The sequence below is a fragment of the Archocentrus centrarchus genome, chromosome 7 (assembly GCF_007364275.1).
Source record: "Archocentrus centrarchus isolate MPI-CPG fArcCen1 chromosome 7, fArcCen1, whole genome shotgun sequence".
Taxonomy (NCBI): Eukaryota; Metazoa; Chordata; class Actinopteri; order Cichliformes; family Cichlidae; genus Archocentrus; species Archocentrus centrarchus.
This window is the reverse complement of record NC_044352.1, coordinates 1033930-1053703: the sequence shown is the minus strand read 5'-3', so window position 1 is coordinate 1053703 and position 19774 is coordinate 1033930. Positions and strand designations below refer to the sequence as shown.

Genomic DNA, 19774 nt, shown 5'->3' with positions numbered 1-19774 from the left:
CCCCGGTGGTGGAGGGGCGCAGTGCTGCACCATCAGCCTACATTAAAACTCTTTAGTGGCAGAAGACACGAATAAAAGTGTTTTTATTAAAGTGACGTGAAATAAAATAAACTGTTCAAATGTGATGATTATTTTACACTTTTTTCTGGTAAAACTGATCATATATTACATAAATCTCATTAGCAGCATGTGCTTCTCTCTTCAGAGGGAATGTAGAAACTTTAAAAGAAAACAATTGCTTCAAATGTTGTGTATCCAAAAATCATCCTGCAGGGCTGAAGCTGCACAGCTGCAGTTCCTCTAACAACCAGCAGAGGTGCCACAGTCGCGGAAAATCGCGGAATTTACACATCGCCTGTTCAAACACATGGAAGAAATACGGGGTGCAATGCTGTGGCTCACCTCTGGGGGCGCTGTCACATACAACAAATGAAGCAGGTGGTTGGCGCATGCCCATTGCTGTCTCTCTTTATATCACCAATATACATGTTTGATTACACCTGTGCTGCACATGCTGATGCTCCACAGTCTGTCTGATATACTGAATGAATGTGTGTGACATGTTTATTCTTTGTGATCGGTCATAAATGCACGGTGAATATACACAGGAGGAGGCAGGAAGTACCGTGCCGCACCGATAGGGGGCAGTGCTGCCCCATCTTCAAATAAAGGTAAGATAATATTTTTTTTATTTATTTAAAAAGAGAGACCCCCTCCCCCAAAAAAAAAAAAATTGTTTGCCCTCATATTAAATATTTGGTTTTTCTTGCCATCAGTAGTAAGAGAGTGGGAACAGTTTATAGGAGTATGGGAAGGGTTTGTAAAGCCTTTGTATATATAAATACTAAAATAAATATATAATAAATACAACACCACTACTTTGCAGATTTTCACTTATCGTGGGGGTCTCTGGAACGTAACCCCCGCGATAGGTGAGGGATCACTGTATTAGTTCAAACGAGCCAAGCAGGGGGTGCTGAGGTGTAGCTGATAAATGTTGAACTGTGACCACAATGATGTCAGAGAGTGAAGACGATGCCTACAAGATATTTATGAAGCCACTGACGCAGACACACTCCTGACCTTGGAAAATTGTGTAGGGGAGCCAGCAAAGAGCAGCGCCCTCTGGGAACGAGTCCGGCACCAGGCCTGAATCCTCAAGCTCCTGAAGCAAACAGGACACCCTGAGGTCCAACACCTTCTCAGACTCTGCAAAACACACGTAGACCTGTTGGTAAAGCTCTGCTGCAGCGTTCCACAACCAGGGCAGACACCACGGTGTTCCTCCCGAATCCAGGCCGGACAAATGGGCCGTCTGTGCGGGACCGGCCTCCCTCACACATTCCTACCTTCAAACTCAACGTGAGGGAGAAACCGGCTCATTCGGGGGAACGCAACGCTGAGTGGGTTCAGACTGAAGGACCGAGGCTCTTCCTCTTATCCGGCCATTATTCCTTCATGTTTATGAGTTCATCAGCATTTCATCTGTTCTGCAGTTTGTTTAACAAGCCCCACTCTGAGTGACAGATTTCAGTCACTGCTGACCTTTTTACATCATTCATGTCTTCATCTCTCACTTTCACTGATCAATAACTTTAAGTTAACTCAGTGTGCTGGGGGGTAGCTGTGTTTCCCCCTGGGGTGTTTCATGTTTCTGACTGTCCGTGTGTTTGTGTGTGTGTGTTCTCATGGACTCTGGAGCACTGCCATGTAATTAAGCTGCAGGAACCACTTTAGCAGATTAAAGAGTTTCAGCCACAGCTGCTCAGGTGAGTGAAGGAAGTCCTCAGTCTGTGTGTTCTTCATTCTTCAGGATGTTTGCAGGTTCATGCTGAACAGTTTGGGCTGCAGCTTCTTCTGGATCATCTCAGTGATGATCTCAGTGAGCTGCTCTGGGACTACACAGTCAGTGTCCTTTAACTGCAGAAGAACACACACACACACACACACACACAGAGCACAGGGAATACTGTACGCATCATTAGAAACATGAAGTTCTACAGCTGGAACAGGAGATCGGTGGCAGGGAGTGAGAAGAATCGGTCCATGCTTCTTCGTCGGTGGTGAGACAATCAGAGAATAAGAAGTCCAGAGGCAGGGTGTGGTGCTGTGATGGATGGAATGGATTTAGAAGGACTTTTAATAAAGACTGAGAACTAAAAAAGAGAAACTACAGAAATAAGAGGCTGAAAAATCCCTCAGCGAGTGAAACAGAGGAAGAAAGAGGCCTTGGTGTTTCACCTCACTAATCCTCTCTTTCTCCCTGAACTCTATAACTAATCTACTTCCTGGTTACCAAGGACACCAAAGGAGGAGCGAGGAATAGGTCACATGTTGTCATGGAGACTGCTAACTGCTCCATCAATTGAACCCACTTACCCCCTCCTGCCCCAAACACACACACACACAAATGAAGAGGTCTGTCTGCAGAGAAGAAAAGCCTGAATGGAAGAGAGGAGGAGAAGTTTAAAGTGAGCAGCCACAAACCAGCTTCACTCCCCACAGAGGCCGTCACAGCCCCCAGCACCCCCATCAGCATCCAGGTGGTGCCAGAAGCAGGAGACAGAAAACTACACAGAGTAGTTCTAAAAAGCTCGGGCTGAGAAATGTTAATAAAAACTGAAGGCAATGATCAGCTAATCTCATAAACCCAGATTTTATTCACAATAATCGGAATGGGGCAGCAAAGGCTGGAAAAGTCAGAGAAACAGCTGGAGGAACATTTAGCAGCTGATGAGGTTGATGGGCAGCAGGTCAGTGAGATGATTCGGTCTAAAAAAGCCTCTTATAGAGGCAGAGGTTCTCAGAGTAAAGCTGGGCAGAGGATCACCAACCTGCAAAAAACTGTCTTCAAATGTTCAGAATAATGATGTAAAACTGAAGACTGAAGGTCTCATCATCTACAGTAATGACATCATCAGAGAAATGTGTGTGTGCAGGGCCGAGGCTGGAAACCTGTGATCTTCAGGCAGCACTGCAGGAAAAACAGGCCTGATTCTGTCCTGGAAATCACTGCATGGACTCAGGGACACTTCCAGGAATCACTGAGCTCAGCTCCACACATGCAGGTTAAAGAAGAAGAAGCCGTCTGTAAACCCGATCCAGGAACAGCGCTCTCTGAACCGGCCTGCAGTCCAGACCTTTTGGAGCATCAGGAACCAAAAACAGGACAAAGCAGCTCCAGGACTGTGACTCACAGCATTAAACCCAAAACATTTCCTGTCTGCCCTCAGCAGAGTGTGTGTGTGTGTGTGAACAGGTATGAACATGTCCTCCTCGTTTCCTTCAAGAAATCACTTCAAACACACTCATGGTGGCCTCCACCTCCACCTGGGGAGCTGAGGACACGCCTCCCTCGGGGTGCAGGAGGTCATTGTTCCCCCTGAGGTGTGGAGCGTTCACCTGTGCAGCAGTGTGGACGCTCCAGTATGACTTCATAACTGGAGCAAATCCTACTGATTTGCACAGAAATAAGAAATTAATAAAATGTAAATTACATACAAATGTAATGAACAACAAAATGTATTTATTTTTCTGGCCTGCATGAAGAAATCAGCTTCTTCCAAAACAGATTTTATTTGATGCTACGATCGGCTCCGATGCACCTCTGCAGGTGATTTTTATTCAGCCCGTTTCCTGTCCAGTTCCTGTCCCGTCTGCCTTTCTTACCCCACCCCCTCCCTCCTCTGCCTTTGAAGTCTGACAGAGACAAAGAGAAAAATCAGAAAGAAAGAAATGATGGAAAGATAGATGACAAAAGAGAGGAAGAGTTGGAGGACGGTGAGCGATATGAGGTCAGAGAGTGCCACGAGAAGACATCTGGAAGAGAAACTGGGTTTGAATCAGAGGATTTTACACGCTGCCTCCATCATGGCTGAAACACTGCAGACTGTTTCATGTGGGACTGAAAGGTATGCGGGGGCCAGGTGAGGGGGTCTCAGGTGCCTCCTTCATGTTCAGCTCATTGTTTGGCGAGCTGCAACACGCTCGGTGCCAAAAGCAGTCAGAGAAAATTCAGCTTCAGCTTCTCGTTCACATTCAAAAAGCTTTTTAAAGAAGTCAGATTCAGAGGACTGAAGGAGGAATCATAAAACCGAACGTCCTCAGACTGAGACACACGTCTTATTCTACAAACCTCACCTGCAGCAGCTTAAAGCAGATAACCCGAAAGCTGGAGAGGGAATGGCGTCTCACTAAATTAGAAGATGCTCATTTAGCCTGGAAAAAGAGTTTGTTGCTCTATAAAAAAGCCCTCCGTAAAGCTAGGACATCTTACTATTCATCATTAATTGAAGAAAATAAGAACAACCCCAGGTTTGTTTTCAGCACTGTAGCCAGGCTGACAAAGAGTCAGAGCTCTGTAGAGCCGAGTATTCCTTTCACGTTAACTAGTAGTGACTTCATGGATTTCTTTACAAATAAAATTTTAGACATTAGAGAAAAAAATTATTCATAACCATCTCAAAGATTATTCTTCATGTTCGGCTGCTTTCAGCACTGCTGGTATTTGTTTAGACTCTCAAAGATTCTTGAAAGAGTAGTTGTAAAACAGCTAACTGATCATCTGCAGAGGAACGGTTTATTTGAAGAGTTTCAGTCAGGTTTCAGAATTCATCACAGTACAGAAACAGCATTAGTGAAGGTTACAAATGATCTTCTTAGAGCCTCTGACAGTGGACTCATCTCTGTTCTTGTCCTGTTGGACCTCAGTGCAGCTTTTGATACTGTTGACCATAACATTTTATTACAGAGATTAGAGCTTGCTATAGGTATTAAAGGTACTGCACTGCAGTGGTTTGAATCATATTTATCTCATAGACTCCAATTTTTTCATGTAAATGGGGAGTCTTCTTCACACACTAAGGTTAATTATGGAGTTCCACAGGGTTCTGTGCTAGGAACAATTTTATTTACATTATACATGCTTCCCTTAGGCAGTATTATTAGAAAGCACTGCATCAATTTTCATTGTTATGCAGATGATACTCAGCTTTATCTATCAATGAAGCCAGATGACACACATCAATTAGTTAAACTGCAGGAATGTCTTAAAGACATTAAGGTCTGGATGACCTCTAATTTCCTGCTTCTAAATTCAGATCAAACTGAAGTTCTTGTATTCGGCCCCACAAATCTTAGAAACATGGTGTCTAACCAGATACTTACTCTGGATGGCATTACTTTGGCCTCCAGTAACACTGTGAGAAATCTTGGAGTCATTTTTGACCAGAATATGTCCTTCAATGCACATATTAAACAAATATGTAGGACCGCTTTTTTGCATTTGTGCAATATTTCTAAAATTAGAAACATCCTTTCTCAGAGTGATGCTGAAAAGCTCATTCATGCATTTATTACTTCTAGGCTGGATTATTGTAATTCATTATTATCAGGCTGTCCTAAAAGCTCCCTGAAAAGCCTTCAGCTGATCCAAAATGCTGCAGCTAGAGTACTGACAGGGACTAGAAAGAGAGAGCAGATTTCTCCCATATTGGCTTCTCTTCATTGGCTCCCTGTTAAATCTAGAATAGAAGTTAAAATCCTTCTCCTCACCTACAAGGTCTTGAATAATCAGGCCCCATCTTATCTCAAAGACCTCATAGTACCATATCACCCCAGCAGAGCACTTCGCTCTCAGACTGCTGGCTTACTTGTGGTTCCTAGGATACTTAAGAGTAGAATGGGAGGCAGAGCCTTCAGCTTTCAGGCCCCTCTTCTGTGGAACCAGCTTCCAGCTTGGATTCAGGAGACAGACACCCTCTCTATTTTTAAGATTAGGCTTAAAACTTTCCTTTATGATAAAGCTTATAGTTAGGGCTGGATCAGGTGACCCTGAACCATCCCTTAGTTATGCTGCTATAGGCCTAGTCTGCTGGGGGGTTCCCATAATGCACTATTTCTTTTCATTCACCTTATTTACTTTGTTTATACTCCACTCTGCATTTAATCATTAATTGATATTAATCTCTGGCTCTCTTCCACATCTTTTTATTCTCTCCCCTCAGCAGATGACCCCCCCCCCCCCCCTCCCTGAGCCTGGTTCTGCTGGAGGTTTCTTCCTGTTAAAAGGGAGTTTTTCCTTCCCACTGTCACCTAAATGCCTTGAGGCGACTGTTTGTTGTCATTTGGTGCTATATAAATAAAACTAAATTGAATTTATCATAAAACTGGGTTTGATCATTTTTTCTCTCATGGGGGAACAAACTCACAGCTCGGCTGGTCTGCAGATTTACAGAGCAATATGAGTGACCCTGAAGGGCTCACACATCTCAGAGCTTCAGTGGAAAAGGAGGAGATGCTCATTACCTGCTCAGAGGCTCACCTGAGGGAGAGCAGAGTGTGGGAACAGAGCTGTAAAGCAGAAATGATTACAGGGTTATACCCCCTGAAGTTACTCTCACCCCAACGCTGCTCTGTAAGCTCACCTGGTCGTCTTCTTCCCACTTTAACCTCTGAGTTCATCCGCTCGCTGCTGAAGACCAGATGATGCAGGCAGTCATTAAACTTCACAATTTGAAGGTATGACCTCCCGTCATACTTTTTTAAAATAATCATTTTCCTGAGGATACGGATGTTAGAGAAAATCTTTCACCTGCTGACAAACACCTGAAGCCTGTTTATGACCAGAAGGCATGTTGGATCACATGATCACCTCTGAGCTGCAGTACCGCACTCCACCACACAGACCCACGCTGAAAGTACATGACCTACGGGGGGCGCTGTTTCACAGATTTATTTGATTTATTTATCTGAGCTGGTGTAAGTTTTGACCTTATTAGCCTTATTGAGTGTCTAACATCTGGAATATTTTTCATTTCTTTAGATAACATTTTTATCTTTATATGTAAGTTAAATAAAGTAGAAATAAATAGAAATAATAAAGTAAAGGCAGCTGTGGTAAATTTATCAGTGGATCAGCTGGTAGAATAAAGCTCTGGAAGAGATTAAACTGAATATGGATTATTATTACTGTGGTCTATAGTATTCTGTAAAGTTTGTATTTAGAAGAACAGGTCAAAGGTCATGCTTCGTGGCAAAGATGTTTAGAGTCTGAAAATGTTTTATGCTTTTCTCCCGCAGACGTGAGCAGAAGTGGACTCGCTTATTTCTGTTTCCTGTGTTTGCACAAAAACACGTCGTTAAACCGCTTCGTTTCCTCCTTTTGAACATGTTTTGCTGCTAAATGTGTTCATTATGAAAATATGGCTGAAGGGAAATTCCTGCTGGCACTGATTCAGGAAGCTTTAATGATCAGTTTCTTCCTGTATTTAGCTGATGCTGCCCCCTGGTGGATGGACTGAGGAACTGTATTTGCCATGGCTGTGAACCTGTTGAGCTCTCCTCTGTGAGAACACCTGCTGCACAGGTATCATCTGTTTGGCTCCAGCTGAGCTTCATGTGCTCTTCATGACCAGCTGGGAAAACCTACGTTCATCATGTCAATCAGGGCAGGACATGCAGGTGACCCTGGCATCACGTGCAGGTAAAAACAGACCTTTCAGCTGCTCTCACCTGTTCTGAGCAGGGACCTATCCACATGCTGAGCCCTGAGTTTACCCAGCATGCACTTTGTGAGGTTTCCTGCAGTGAGTGATGGGAAACAGCTCAAACATGGAGGTTGCTGCTGCTGCAGCTGATTCAGACTGTGATGCAGAGCAGAAACCACATTCAGTCTGCAGACGGCGACTCTCGGAGCCTCTCAGGGATCTGGCTGCAGTTCCTAACCGAGCTTCCTGTGGAGATCTGCTGGATTTCCATCAGTAAAACGATCAGTGTGAAGATGAAACCGAGGCTGCAGTCATTCCCAGGTCTGAATCCTCAGGTGACATCATCTTTCAGCTTCGCTCTGTGATGGACTCTGAACTTTGTGCACCAAACAGAATAAAAGCTGGGAGGCCAAACAGTTCATCACCTGTGACCACCAATCAGCTGCATGCTGACCTCAGCAGTTAGTCTTTAGGAGTCGTGTTACTCACGAGGTTCACCTGAGGCCACAGGTAAGAACGATGCAAAAATAAACTCACTTCAGAAACAGGCAGGTCCTCACCAGCAGCTTCGGGTTTATTTCCACATCCAGCAGATGAAGCAGCTGCCGATGACTTCATCAGACCTTTCCCATCAGCTGTTCTACCGACACATTGCTCCAGTTTATTATTTGGAAGTTCACCTGCAGCGGTACAGACATCAGCCCGCACAGCCCCACCTGATCCATGAAGAGCTGCCAGGCCGGCCCAGTAGCACACTTTGGTAAACTAACACTGGCTTGTTTTGGTCCTTGTGAATCTACATTTAGCTTTATTACTTGTGCTTTTCATTTTTATTTGTATTAAAGTTATACGAATAAAATTTTGGCCTTTTCTTGAATATATGGATCCAAACTGACCTGAATCATCCCAGATGTTTCTACAGTTAATATTAAAGTTTTACAGCTGTGCTCTCAGTAATAAGGTAGCATCACAACTTTTATTTATGGAACTGCTGAGGTTCATGTTTGCAGACTGAAAATGAGAGGCTGGCTGCGGAGACCCCCGGGGGCCACACCAAAAACATCTAAACCTACTGTTTCCTGGAAGAAGGTAACAGGACGATAAACCAGCTCCTCCTCCTCCTCATAAGTGCTTCATACGTTTGCATTCACACATACTCTGACAGCTGCATCAGAGAGCAACTTGGGATTCAGTATCTTGCTCAAGGATACTTAGGCATGCAGACTGGAGCAGCCAGGACTCAAACCGCCAACGTTGCGGTTAGCAGATAACCCGCCACCCCACACAGCCTCAGGCAGCTGCAGGTCTGCAGAAAAATGCTGAGTCACCATTTCTTCGGCGCTCAGCGAGCATCATCAGACATTTAAAACACATTTTGAAGAAATGACAGCAGTTTTAGTTTCTTTCATTTTATTTTGAAAAATCCAGCTGCACAGACTCAGAAGTTCCTGTGAAAGAAAAACAGGAAACAGCTGTTAGACTCTATCATAGGTAAACTTCCTGCCTAACAAATAAGACTTCCTTTACACAATTTCACAATAAAATCAGTCCCAAGAATCAAACTGCATCGCTGTGAGCAGCAGCAAGCCGCAGACTGCCATCAGCCCCACAGGAAGAGTTAAACTTTATTGAAACAAACACTCGCGGCGTTTTCGATGATGCAGCTGTTAATCAGAGAAATCCTGAAAACACTGACGTGTTTAATCTGGATTACGCTGATTTACAGACATTCAGATTATTTTTAGTTACTTTGATTCTTTTTCATGCAGGACGTTTTGTGTTTTTAAGCCTGCGAGGTCCAAACTAAAATATTCTGAGGTTCGTCAGCATCATGGGGCCAACGTGCTCGCTGTTCTCCCCCCCCCCCGTGAACGCGTCACAGCTGTTGGCATGCACCGCTGGCCTGCCGACACCGCCATGTGAACAACAGAGCAGCGGCTCTCGGTGAGGAGGACGCCCGAGCCCTTCGTCCTGCCCCAGCCCTGCTGTGGCGTTCGGTCTGAGGGCGACGTCTCCGTCCCCTCTGGGCGGGGTTAACAGGACCCTTACCCAACATGACTTTATTTTGGGGTTTTAATGTCACTTTATTTCTCTGCTAAACAATTCCAGTGTTTTGATTTTCAGGACATTTGAAATCTTTTTGGATCCGTTTTATTGTTGTGCAGAAGTAAAGCTGGAGTGATGTGGATTTGCAGCTTTGTGTAACCGTGTGCGCGCTCCTGTTTGAAGCTCGGGCGAGCCTCGCTTTAACAGGTTACCGTTAAAAACGTGTGAGCTGCTTACTTTGCCACGACGCCGTCGTTCTTCGCCAGCCTCAGGATGGAGTCGTCAGACTCGCCCTGAAACAAAAATGTGTTCAGATTAAAGCTGATGCGTCACACCCTTCACAAAGAGCACAAAACCATTTTATAGGCTTTTAAATGTAAAATACGATTTTATATTTGATTTAAAATGAGATCCACACGATGACAGCAGAAACATCTGGATACATCTGACAAACAGGAAACAAACATCTGCACAGACCTGATTTTTGTAGTTCTCCATTTATTATTGTATTTTAATTTAAATTAGAAAAAGAATTATTGTCAGTACTTGTTTATGATTTCATCACGACAGATGAAAAATTCTGTTGACCTTTGACCTTGAAAAGAAAATCTGTTGTTGGGCGCCTTTAAAAGATTTTCACAAAGTTTCATCAATTTTGGTTTTCCAGCTGACAGACCGACCGGAACCATCCTCCCTGCACCTGCGGGTGAGGTAACGATCGGCGTGTCAGAGGGCGGAGGCAGAAACATGCTCATTTACACATTTCCCATCATGCTCCTGAGCCTGGATGCAAGAAAATGCTGAAACTGAGCACACTCTGTGGGTAAGGAGGTTCAATACCAGCCTGAAGCTGTCTGAGGATCCAGCAGTGGGGCGACAGCCAGAACAGGTAACACAGTCAGCAGGACGCCTCGATGAAGCAGCCGGGTCACGTCTGTGCATCATTTCTCTTTAAAATTACTTGTTCAGACTTCATAACCTGCAGCTCAGACTTTTAAACAAAGGCAGTGGCGGATCCTGTCTCTAACTTTAGAGTTCAAGGTAACCCAGCGGCCTGCAGGACGGGGTCGGGCCGTCCTGCAGGCCGCTGACGGCGTTTGCACCAACGAGAGCAAACTGCTCCCATGAGAAGCAGCAGCTGCTCACAAAGTGTTTCAGGTGAGTGAGTCTGTACTTGGTGTCATGGAAACCTGAGTGTCGCACTCACATTTACACCTGAAACGGACGCGAGTGGGCGGAGACGCTCGGCTTTCATCTCAAAGCTTCGGTCACTCCATATTATTATCTGCTGCCTCGTGGAGCTGTTAGATACTCAACCTGAACATTTATATTTAATCCCAGGCTTTTGTCATCATTTAATCTGAGAAATGTCTGAGCTTGTTGTGGGTGTGGAGGTGCTCTGCTGCTCAAATCGTGGTCTGGTACTACTTTCCCACTGCCGAGGAGCCGGTGCTCGTGCCAGTGCTGGTTTCAATGAACCGGCGACACGCTTAAGAACGGGCCCGCGTTCCCACCGCGTTTCTGTGAACTGCTCCTTTACGTATGAGTGTGGGCGGGTCCTCGTCTGGACACAAAGCCGAAGCGCACAAACGTGGGAGAACACGCTCCCCTTTCTGTGCTGCAAATACGTTTTAGGGTCCAAACCAAACTACTGCAGCATCTGTGTGCAGCACAGAGGGAAACACAGACAGCGATTAGAGCAAGACGACAAGTACGCACTTTGTGTCCTTTTATCTGTGATATGAACTGATACAAAGCAGCAAGTTCAGCCTTAGAGCCCAACCTAATTCACAGCCGTGAAAATCGCTTTTCTCCTGTAATACACATGTAATATGGTAGAAATCTTGATGTTGAGACGGCAGAGTCACGCCCTTCTGCTGCTTTCGTCACGCGTTCTTGGTTCAAGATCAGCTAGTTTGCGGGGCCGGAGTTGAACCCGTTTTTTGGCCGAGCACCGAGAGCTTCGGTGGCGGAAAACCCGCCTAATGGTTCAAATAAAGGCACCGGCACTGGAACGCTGTTGGACCTATGAGCATGCAAGGGAATGTTTAATGTTCAGCTCACACTTACCATCCTGCGGATGGCGCCGCAGATGGCGTAAGTCTTGAACTGGCCGTTGAAGCGCCCGGTCACCTTATCAACCTGCAACGAGACAGGACAGGAACATTTAGACACGCACACTTTAATCATTGAGCATCACAGTTTCATATTCCACAAAAACCCACACATCCCGGCAACTGCCAAACTAAAACTGGAACCATTCCTGCTGGACTTCACGGCAGTTTCAAGCTGTTCACACATCATGCAAATCTGCCACAGGGCTCAGTGTTTACACAGCAGATTCAGCGATAAGGAGAGTTAATTTTCATAAACACACACGGAGCGCCGCCCCCTCTACCTGTGGAGAGGCAAATATGAGTGGACAGATTTCAGCTGAACAGGTAACACACCTTTACATCACTGCACCTCCCTTCAGTCTCCATTTTTTATCAATACACAGAAAAACCTCCAGATGAGCAGGAGGTCTGGACCCAGAATCCCTCCTGTGAGGTAACAAACCTCCACACCACACCACCCCGTCATCGTGCTGAGGAAATTTCCTTCTGCTCTCAAATGCTGTTTTAGCTCCTGTTTCTCAGAAAGGTGGCCTGATGAAAACGAGGTAATGCTGGTTATAACCGGAGCGGATCTCTGACTAGGGCTGCAACAATGAATCGATTATTAAAAGTGTTGGCAACAAATTTCATTATTGATTCGTTGTTTTGCATGATTTATGTGTCAGTCGCCACGTCACAGGGCTGCTTCCCTGCAGAGCTTTATAAACGCTGGCTGACAAAGTTAAAAAAATAACTCGAGCTGCAGCACGAGCCGAACGGAGCGAGGCGGAGGTGAGAACTCAAGAGGAAATTAAAAAGGAAAGTAAATAAATTCTACAACTGAAACGTGACTGACGCAGAGGAAAAGGTTCAACTCAAGTCCTCAAAGCATGGCAGCACTTCACGCTTCACACAACTATAGAAAATGTGTGACATACAAGCTTTGCAAAAGTGATTTGAGCTGACGTGAGAGCATCACAGTGATGAAGCACCTGAAACGTGCTGCAGGCATCGATGAGGATGAACAGCAGGGAAGTCACCGCAATATCCTGAGTTTGTCCCGTTCTGAAGCGAGGAAACGTAACGTCAGTCTCTCCGGTAGCTCACCTGATGCTGTTTGCTTGTCAGCTAGATTAGCGGTCCCCACAGACCGGTTTAGTGTAAGACAATATTCCCACGGACCGGCCTTCACAGTGTGGCGGATAAATACATCAAAATAAATGACACGACCGTATTCAAAACTGTGATATTTTCTGAGTATAATAATAAACATGTATTCGTTTGCAACTCCATCTGCAGCGTCTTGCTAACATCGCGCCACAGCATGAACAACATCCTCTCTGCCCGCTATCTGGTCGCCATGGTAATGTTTAAACATGCCTTCAAAATAAGAGACACCAATACAGTAGAAATCGCCTCAGTCGGATTCAGATGGTGAATGAAATTTTCATTTTTAACAAAATCTGTCTTCAGGGCTTTTATATTGTTTTGGAGTAGCAGGGGGGCATGCCACACTAGCACGTGCCTTATGACCGAGACCGAAGCCATGACGGCAGCAGATATGAATAATCATGTGGCAGTTGTGAACCAATCAAATGGCTCAGATTGAAAAAAATGTAAATATTGCCGCGTGCATCCACATGGTGCTGGAAATGGAGACGGTGGACGGGGCAATTTTTTTTTTTTTTAAGGAAAATTTAAAAGTAGAGGGCGCAGAGTGGACAGCATAATTTGAACGCCTTGTGTCTTACACTTAAGTCGGATAAAATCCAATTTTTCAAACTATCCGACAGTTTGGGCTCTAATTTGTGTGACTTCAACTAAGCGCATTTAAAATACAACTCACCATAATCAGAGTGAGCCCTGAGCTTGTTTCTCTGCTGCTCATGTTTGTTAGCTTGCGGGTTGGCTGGGTTCGGCACACACCGATACAAGCTTTGATTTCACAGGAGAGGCTGCAGAGTGTCAGCTTGATGGCTGAGTCCGCCTCACCGTTATCCTTGTGTTGCTAAATAAAAAAGGTAAATGGACTAGTTCTTGTATGGCGTCTCTACTATTCTTGTTGAGCACTCGAATATTTAAATAAGCGTTACATAGGTCAACCAACCGATTTTGTTAGACAAGCACGGGAACCAGTGAAGCGTCTAGGTTTAGTTTTAGTGGTGACATATCACGTGACTGAGACAAGCGTCTTGACACGTCAAGAGGGAGTCATAGATGGATGTAACGGAGAGAATCCGCCCATTTTTCAAAATAAAACATCGTTGAGACTCAGTAAGTAAAACGGAAATAATTTTAGTTAAAGTTATTTATTCTTTAACTGGGGCCTGGTACCAAATGACCCACGGCCCGGTATCAGTCCGCGACCCGGGGGTTGGGAACCTCTGAGCTAGACAATGACTGATAGAGTAGGTGTGTGTGTGTGTTACTTTTTTATTTCTGTTCAATTAGCCTAAGCAGGCTTTAAATGTGTTTCATAAATTAACTTCTACACAATTATGGTAACAATTTAGTGACTAAGCATCAAGTTTTAACGTTCTGATAAAGTGTGAGTGCAGACGGGGGGGGGTATGGGAGTGAGGCAGGATGAAGGCTGCTTACTCGCCTTAACCTGATACTGCAAATAAAACATGGCATTTACTGAGCTGTAACACATGCTCATACTATACTGTATCTCATTCCAGAAAAAAACAAAACAAAAAAAACAGCAAACAGCGACCGTGAATATCCAATAAGCTTCTCTTTTCAGTAAGGCGGAATTAAGAGAAGCTTATTGGATATTCACACTCAATACTCTTTCTCCATTTGGACTGAATGAAGATTTTGATTTAAGACCCTTTCTGTAATTAACCTTTTGGTCAGTTGCCACTTCTGGTACATATGGGCTAGTGTAATGTTTTTCAACCTTTTTTGAGCCAAGGTACATTTTTTTCATTGAAAAAAATCACAAAAATCACAAGGCACACCACCAGCCAAAAATGTTAAAAAAATGATACTCTGTAGCCTATATTGACATTGATATATATATTTTATGTATATAGTGCTTATGTATATGTGTATAGTTTTTTCTATTCTATTTTATTTTATTCTATTCTATTTTTGTTCATTTGTTTTTTTACTCACCCTTTTCATTTTTCTCTGTACTGAGCTGCTGTAATGCGCAAATTTCCCCGTCGTGGGATCATTAAAGTTTTATCTTATCTTAACAATATAGTCATTCTTATCAAAGTGTCTTGAATAGGAATCAAATAAAGACAAAAAATAACTATCATATAATATATATCTTCTTCCAAATAAAAAGTGCACTTAACATGTCCACTTCAAAAACACAGCTTGAACATAACAAATGCCACAACAATGTGGTCTTAAAGGTAGAAAACTTCAAAGTGTTTTGCAAACTCTCATTTTGTCCAAAAGCATTCCATTATCAGGAATACAGAAATATAGCACTTATTCTGATAGAAGCAATAATATTTGGGAAAGACTTCACTGTTCCACATATATGAAGAGTTGCATGTACAAAATGTCAGTCTCAGTGTATTTTACTCTCTCAATGTGAAACCTGTGCCTGTTTGGATGAACACAGCTGATATCCTGGCAGGAATTGAAGACAGACACACACAAAGCTCTTCCTCAGCAGCTCTCAGTCTCTCTCTGTTTTTAGTTATTATGGTAACTCAAAGTTCCTTTGATCAGCCGCCTCAGGCTCTGTGCTAACCAGCTGTTCGGCTAGTAGGGGCAGGTAAGGGGTGCTTCAGCGGCGTTCGCCCGGCAGTATAGGGTTACAAATATGTATGCTGTGTGCTTTTCAGATGGCTCTCATGTTGCAAAACTACCGCTGCAAACTGTTGGCCTGGGCATTCAACCGTTGCTTTGCCAGTTTCTTGCTGTCGGGTTTTAAAAATGGCAGGCTTGATTCTGGTGAAAAAGTTGCTCTCATGACTCCGCTAGTGACCACACGCCCTGGCCAATCAGTGACATGCTGTCCTCCGCATCACATTTTTGTATCGCCTCGGATTGCTTAGAACCTCGGGTGAGTGAGTACGGAAAAAGGACCGGCAAAGTGTACCTGATTCGAATGGAAATGCCATCAAATCGTGGCGAGTCGAGTCGACCTGTGCCGAGTCGTTCCGTATGGAAAAGTGGCTTAATTTTCTTGTCTCTATGTACAATGCAATTCGCTACCTGCTGTTATCTAGTCTAGTGATGTAGTAGTGATACTACTACAGCACAGACACTCCGGGCATATTAGGTGAAATTGGATAATTTCCCACGGCACACCTGACGACCTCCCACGGCACACTAGTGTGCCGCGGCACACTGGTTGAAAAACACTGGGCTAGTGTAATGTTTTCTATCTTTGTGTCCGAAATTTGACTGTTTCCTGTTTGATATAGACGATGTCTAACAATAACGTGTATATATGACACTGTACTGTGGGACCTTTGTTTGTGGAGTGGAGATGAATTTTTAGTGTATATCTTCAATGGCTTATTTTGTACTTTTATTTATTTGTATTTTTCTTCCCTTTATTCTTATATTGTGACGAGGATGGTTGTAACAGTGTATTCTTAGATGTTTTTAGGTATGCTACACTGATGTGAGGTTTTAAAAATGGTCTTTCCTCTTTGTTTCTTATTAATGTGATAGACCAGTCTGGTATATCCATGATTTCAGGCGTTCTTTGTCCTATTTTTTCCTTGGGCATTGAATAGCACCTGTCACTCAATTTCTTGGTGACGGGTGGGTATTTAAATAGGTGTGTAGCATTACCTTGTTACGTCTGAAGAAGGGCATTCCAGCCTGAAACGTTACTTCTTTAATACTGATGGATTAAAATTTCTCAAGGAGCTTTTTGGTGTGCGGACCTCCTCCTATTTCTGAATAAAAACATCAAAATTAAAGATTTTTTGTATCTGGTTCACCCCAGGGTTATTATAGTTAACGAAAACGAACGAAATAACGAAAACTGAAATTGAAATAACATTGTTGTTAAGTGAAATAAATAAAAACTAAAATTAAAAAGAAAAAACGATAACTAACTAAAACTGTATTGTGAGTTTAAAAAACTAAAATCGTAGATAAAATGACCTTCCTTTTCTTGTTTTGTCATTTGATTTCAAAGCCTTGTGGACTGATCATTTTCTGCTCTCCGAGTTGAAGCTGGGAGCGCCGTCGGGCAGCTGTGTGCCTGCCTGCTGCGCTCACCGAGCCGGTCCGCAAAGTAATGGCAGCGGTCTGCCGAGAAAGTTTCTTTGAGTCCGATAATACAGATAAAAGCGTGTCTTGTTGTGAATGATGAAAAATGTATGGAACACGTCTCAGTGAGGAAAAAACAGCAACGTCAAAGTCCACCTGAGAAGCGCACACAAGGAAACCGCATATCGAGCATCTAACCAAGCTAGCTCCAAAACAGAAGCTGTTGTTAATCTGATGCACTGACACTGAACTTTATTGCAGAGTTTATTGTAGAATTTATTGAGTTTTCTTTGTTTCTGCCGGTTGATGTTCATGTGTGTCCTTAATATTACACACATTTAGCCTGTAGTGCTGCTGTCTCTGAACAGTTGGTTGTTGAATATATTTCTTTATGGTATCTTTGGTTGAGTTTTTAATTACACAATAGTCACTCTTGCACCTTGAATCTTGCACCTGACAAAGTATGAAAAACTAAAACTAATACTGAAACTAACGAAACTAAACTAAAACTAAGCAATAAACCAAAAATAAAAACTAATAAACACGAGCAAAAGCGCTCTGAAAACTAAAACTAACTGAATTAAAGAAAAAAAAAGTAAAAACTAAAACTAAACGATAATGTAAAATCCAAAACTATTATAACCCTGGTTCACCTAAAACAACAAAAACGAAAAAAGGACCAATCAATCGATTATTAAAATCGTCGTTAGCTGCAGCCCTTCCTCTGACAAGCTGAACGGTCACCGGCGAAAACATTCAGAACATTTTTGGCTGGATTTAAACAGCTGATACGAGCGGTGCAAACATTACACCAAACACGGACTCGTCTCCGTTACAGGTCAATCCATCGGTTCCTGAATCCAGCTCACATCAATCCCGACTTAAAGAAAACCATCATCCACAGAGCTCGGACACATGACTCGCCATGGCAACAGGTGATAAGAGCAGAGCCTCCGTGGGGACCACGATTTCAAAACCAGGAGAAAAGAGTCACCACTGAATGAGCCGTGTGAGGCGGGGACAGACCGCTGCCTTCACCCGGGCCTCAGACGCATTCAGACAGACCATCACCTGATACACTGATGCGCGTTTATCCATTGGTGTGATTGGTCAATGATCAGGACAGACTGCATTATGGTAAAACGGTGCAGCAGGTCAGGGTCGGAGCCTGTTACCACAGCAACCGGCTGAGTTTCAGTTAGCTCTCTTTGTGGAACAGAAACCTGGGTTTCCCTCATCTCAGGATTAACAAACTCAAGAGATTTGAGCTAAACCTGCTTCCTGTTCACCTGTGACACGAGTGCGACACACACCAGCAACGTGAGATCACTGATGAACCTAAACATGCGGCTCAGCCGTGCTCACCAGCTATGAAGAAGAGCTGCCAGCAGGAAGTCAAACACAATGCGTTTAATCACTGTGAGGCAGAAACCCTAACGGAAGAGCTGCATTCCCATTTCTATGCCGCCGGACGGTCCCTGTCACCACTAAATCCTTCAGGCCAGGTGACCCCCAATCTTACCTCAGCAATGTTGATCTGGATGGAAGCGTGGTCTTTGGCTCCGATGATTCTGTTGCTGGCAGAGCTGCAAACACAGACACACCTCATTAAACGTCAGCCCACCATCACACGTTTCCTTTAATTTCCTGCCTCGCTCATCTCTCACCATTTCCGGGGGACGTACAGGTCCACGAATTCTCCTGCGTCGTTCTGCATGTTGGAGCTCGTTCAGGTGGTCGCCTACAAACCTGAGACACAGAAACATGTCAGATGCCCTCACCTGGAGCCAACACAACACAGCAGGAACACACACACACACACACACACACACACACACACACACACACACAGTGGCACACCGTGGCACAGTCAGACCCGCGCACAGTGGCACAGTCAGACACACATAGATGCTAACTCCGCGGCTAACACGCGGAGCTCACACGGCGGCCTCGTGCCGCTCCTCGCGCGCCATAAACTCCAATATTACACAATTCACCGACAGAACCGCTCTCAGACACACACACAGACACACACTGCAGTTCTACCCCAACACAAAAACACATCCAGAAGGCGATAAAAGTCGCTTCCAGATATTTTTACTCGGAGAGACCGAGACGAACGTACCGTACGGGACAAATGGCGAACAGGAAAGGGAGGAGCTGCCACACCGGATACACGTAAAACGCGTCTGCGGAGCTGAGCTTTTTCAAAATAATAATGATGGTTATAATTTATTTTTAATCTTTTCGGTCACCCCCAGAGATCCTTGATGAATTTAGAAGTGATATTCAGATTAAACTTTAACGGACCGCCTGAGCCTCGCTCAGACCCGCATTTGTTGTTGCGGAGGTTTTTGCGAGTGGCGACATCTATCGGTCCGGAGGAAAACCGCAGGTCTCAGGGGGCACCACGAAGCCAGATCAGTGCGTCAGCTGTGTGGAGCTGAAATTCAGAGTTTTCTGTTTACCTGTTAAATCAGGTAATCAGCGGTCAGACTAACCACAGTGAAGCCACAGGGCTGCACACTAACCAGCCTCCCTTTGTTCTAAATGTTCTTTGGGCTTTTCAGTGTTTACTGTGACGGGACAGAGGGGAGAGGAGAGGGCTGGGAGGAAGAACGGGGAAGGCACGCGGTGGCCTCAGGGCAGATTCACCGAGAAGACTCAGTAAGCCATAAACTTAGAAACGCAGGTGATCCACGCCCTGACATGCCTTTGTAAATAAGAGCATTTCATCAGTATAGCTCACTGCATGTGACTGCAGAGCTCAGTGATGCTACAGAAGGACCCAAACAACAGCACCATTAAACTCATAATACATTTGCATGTCTCTGCAATAAACTGAAGACCGCTCTGCAGGGTACGCTCGCAAAGCCAAAGCGGGCTGGTTCCCGGTGTTGTGCCGAAAAGTGATCATCTGCCATAAAGTGATTTCCGATGTTTCTA

The 19774-nt window shown here is 44.3% G+C and overlaps 1 protein-coding gene across 1 annotated transcript; it reads right to left on the bottom strand.

The window, feature by feature from the left end:
• Positions 1-8880: 8880 nt before the first annotated feature.
• rps21 (ribosomal protein S21) lies at positions 8881-19027 on the bottom strand. Its single transcript, XM_030733735.1, has 6 exons — positions 18954-19027; positions 18496-18577; positions 18351-18414; positions 11604-11675; positions 9771-9826; positions 8881-8935 (listed from the first exon to the last, which is right to left on the bottom strand). The coding sequence occupies exons 2-6, from the start codon at positions 18543-18545 to the stop codon at positions 8926-8928; spliced, it is 252 nt and encodes an 83-aa protein (XP_030589595.1). The 5' UTR covers positions 18546-18577; positions 18954-19027; the 3' UTR covers positions 8881-8925.
• Positions 19028-19774: the final 747 nt, after the last annotated feature.

What these genes read in the sequence shown, in the direction of transcription:
- rps21 (XM_030733735.1), bottom strand. Translation starts at nt 18,545, where the DNA reads ATGCAGAACGACGCAGGAGAATTCGTGGACCTGTACGTCCCCCGGAAA. An exon ending in CTGTACGTCCCCCGGAAATG is followed by an intron (nt 18,415 to 18,495) that starts GTGAGAGATGAG and finishes CTGTGTTTGCAG; the next exon opens with CTCTGCCAGCAACAGAATCA. An exon ending in TCCAGATCAACATTGCTGAG is followed by an intron (nt 11,676 to 18,350) that starts GTAAGATTGGGG and finishes GTCTCGTTGCAG; the next exon opens with GTTGATAAGGTGACCGGGCG.